The 3,342-nt window shown below is 35.9% G+C and overlaps 1 protein-coding gene across 1 annotated transcript in view; it reads left to right on the forward strand.

Annotated features, from left to right (window-relative positions):
- The window catches only part of LOC104515020 (centrin-3-like), a gene marked incomplete at both ends in the record, with an annotated part of 2,023 nt that extends 285 nt beyond the window's left edge, over positions 1–1,738 (forward strand). Inside the window, one exon of the mRNA XM_010158848.1 lies at positions 1,624–1,738. Coding sequence (XP_010157150.1) covers positions 1,624–1,738 — 115 coding nt within the window. The remainder of the gene's footprint in view (positions 1–1,623) is intronic.
- Positions 1,739–3,342: the final 1,604 nt, after the last annotated feature.

Consider the following 3,342-nt stretch of genomic DNA (forward strand, 5'->3'; position numbering starts at 1 on the left):
GGGGGGGGGTGGAGTAAAAGGAAATACCGCATGGTAAGAATGTGCTTTTCTTTCCACATTATGTACCGGATACCCATATTATATACTTGACACAGTAACAGTTGCTGTAGCATCCTGCGTAACGCTGGTGTGAATGCTCCCTGGGGTTTAGCTCAGACAAATGACTACGCGGGAAAAGCCCTTGAAAAGCTGTTTGGTTCTTTTTAAAGGCACTTAAAGCTTTGTGTTGTGAAAATCCATAGGTTTCAGATGCTTAGGTAAAAGATATAAATCATATTTGTAAAACTGCTGACTACAAGCCAGAGCTTACCCGCTTGCATTTTTCAACAGGGAGCCTGTGGATCATAGGTTATTTGTTCTGTGTATGGGAGGCTCAGTAGTTTCCCTTGCCACTGAAGGCTTCTCCCGTTGAATAGCTGTTGGCAGATGTGGGTTAGGATGACAGTCTTCCTAGCTGGAAGACTCTAGAAGTAGTACATGAAGTTTATTAAAGTTTATTTAAATCTGTTATGAATTTTTATTCTTATTATAATGTATCAAGAACAAAAAGTGGCTGTGGAGAGGCCAGTTCTTCTGCTGTGTATCAGCTGAGATTCTTCTGGGAAGGAATACCTAATCCAACCTGCTGTCTCCACATTCTGGCACTACCAAGTAACTCAAAGAGGGGGGGAAAAAAAGCCCCATACCAACCTCTTACTTTTACTTTAATTGCTGTTACAGGAATGTCTTAGGTATAACAATTCCCTTCTGTCTTTCAGAGTTCAGGTCTTTTATCTTCATCAGAAGCCACAGTGAGTGGGGCGTTACTGGGGACTGTGTCAAGACTCTTAATACACTTTTTCTAGTTATGTTATGCTGGAATTCCCAGCTGTCATGAACAGCAAAGCTGTTTCTTAGGTCTGTCATTAAATATTGTGGCCCTGAAGATAATACAGTGGAAGAACAGAAATATATATTAAAAAACCCCTCCCTCCCTCTCTACAAAATCAGCATATAGCATAGATTTTTGAATGGCTGCATCTGATAGGATTGTGGTTTTCCACATCTTGGATTAGCATATGTTCATCAGTTTGGAGGAAGTAAAGGTAGTGTGTGCAGAGATACTGTCATCTGAGTTGAAATGGGAAACTAGACCTGTTCTCCTCACTCGGTGGAAAAATGAAAAATGGGTTGGTTTATATTGTTCACGGGAAAAGCAGTAAAGTCACTTGTAAGAGGGCTTGTAAACCCGTGAACATACACATGCTTAGTGTGAATACTACAGAAGAACATCTTGAAGAATAAAATTGAAAATCATCTTTGGAAAATGGTAAGTAATTGAAATGGTTTTTGGAAATGAGGAAAACAAATCTACCTGTCCTGAGAAGCATTTGGTCAAGACTGCAAAATGCCTGATAATGCAAAGGCTGTTTTTTTTCACTGTAACTTGATCTTCTGTTTGCTGATAGTAGTTTTAGGTGGCTTTTATATCCAAAGCTTTTTTTCCTTTTATTAGTTTTGTTTCTTATTGTTGCTAAACCATTGATATGCAGCTTCTCTCTTGGCAAGAAGGTAATTACTGAAAATATAAATCTGTTAAACCCATTTTTTTAATGTGGTTGCACTTCCATTTTATTCCAAAAGGTGGCAATGAGAGCCTTGGGTTTTGATGTGAAAAAAGCTGATGTACTGAAAATACTTAAAGATTATGATCGAGAAGCGACAGGCAAGATCACCTTTGAAGATTTTAATGAAGTTGGTATGTGTTTAATTGTGTAACTTCAGATAAATGTAGTGTATGGTAGTGACTGCCATTTGGAAGCAGGACTTCAGTTATCTAATACTATTAAGAAATAGAAGTGGGAGATTTAGTTTTGTATGTTTCCTAATAAAAGTCAGTAGTGGAGGAAAATGAACCTTTGTGTTCTGAACACTCAGTTTTATGTGTAGAGATGAATGATAGCCACAGTATAAGAGGAAATAGAGTATACACATTCCTAATCTTTTTCAAACTTATAACAAGGAGTAAGTGCTAACTTAAAAAGCACGAGAATATCTAAATTTATGGAAGATTCTCCTTCCTTCTGTGGAAAAAGTATTTGGCAGTGAATTTCATAAGAAGGAGTGTATATACAGGTAAACTGTAAACTGAATACAGACTTCATATATAACAAAAATAAGAGAAGTTGAAGCAGATGTTGAGTATTGTACAGTGGAATTTCATTAGGCTGTTTCTTTCATCTGAAGACTGTGTATTGCACAGTTTGACGTACTTTGAGTATGTACTGATCTGCAGAATTTTTCAGAATTAGAGTTTAATTTTCTTTGAAGATTTTTTTGGTTGTCACACATTATTTATACTTTTGCATACGATTTATGTTTACAAAAAAAAAGCTGTGTGGGTTTTCTCCATGTACGGCTTTATATCTCTATTTGATTATTCTAGTCCACGTGTTCAAGGCATTAGATTTCTGTAAATATTTTGTGGAGAGGAAAAAAAAGCCCAACCCAAAAACCAACCAAACAAAAATACCTCCCAAAAAACCCAGGCAATATAAGTATGTGTGTATTTGCTCTTGGCTATGAATAGCAGTCTAGTTAATGTGGCAATACATCTATTGATTGAAATGTGGTAAATTTTAACAATTTAACCGGTTAGGATTGCACAAAATGTGTAGTTAATGAGAAATAATATTTTTGTAGTTGTATTCCAGGTTAGAGCAGATTACAAGTCAGGAAAGAACCAGAAATAAAGTCTATGGAGAAACACATAAGTTCGGTCCTGATATAATTTTTTTTTAAATTGCAAGTATTGATTTAATATTAATAATTATACTGCTACTATAATTACATAATTATGGCATAATATTATGTAATGGAATATACTGTAATTACTTTGTAATTCTTTTTTAATACCTCATGATCAACCCTGTTATAGTTCATTATTTCCCAGTTCTGTCCTGGCTGTGTCACTATGGGCAATCAATAAGTGCTGTGAGCAGCTGGGAAAATTCTTCTAGAAAGCACAGGTTATGCTATGGCAGGCAATAGAACCTGTCCTAAAACTTGAATTGGAGTGCTGCTGTGGCACAGCGTGACCTTGACACAGAATTAAGCATGATACCACTTGCAGCAGAAAGATCAAGGAGTGAAAATAGATTATAGAAGCTTTAATTATGAGAGGCTGCTGCATATTGCTGAGCAATTCTTGAGCTGTCAGTTTTTCATAATGTAATGTTATTTATGTTTTTAAATGTGGGAATGACCCGGCTGAAATGTATGAAGATGCAATTACATTTATACAGTCACATTCATCATAAAATGGTTTGCTTTGTAAAGGACTTTAAAGATCATCTAGATCCA

The sequence above is a fragment of the Eurypyga helias genome, unplaced genomic scaffold (genome assembly GCF_000690775.1).
Source record: "Eurypyga helias isolate BGI_N326 unplaced genomic scaffold, ASM69077v1 scaffold16109, whole genome shotgun sequence".
Classification (NCBI taxonomy): Eukaryota; Metazoa; Chordata; class Aves; order Eurypygiformes; family Eurypygidae; genus Eurypyga; species Eurypyga helias.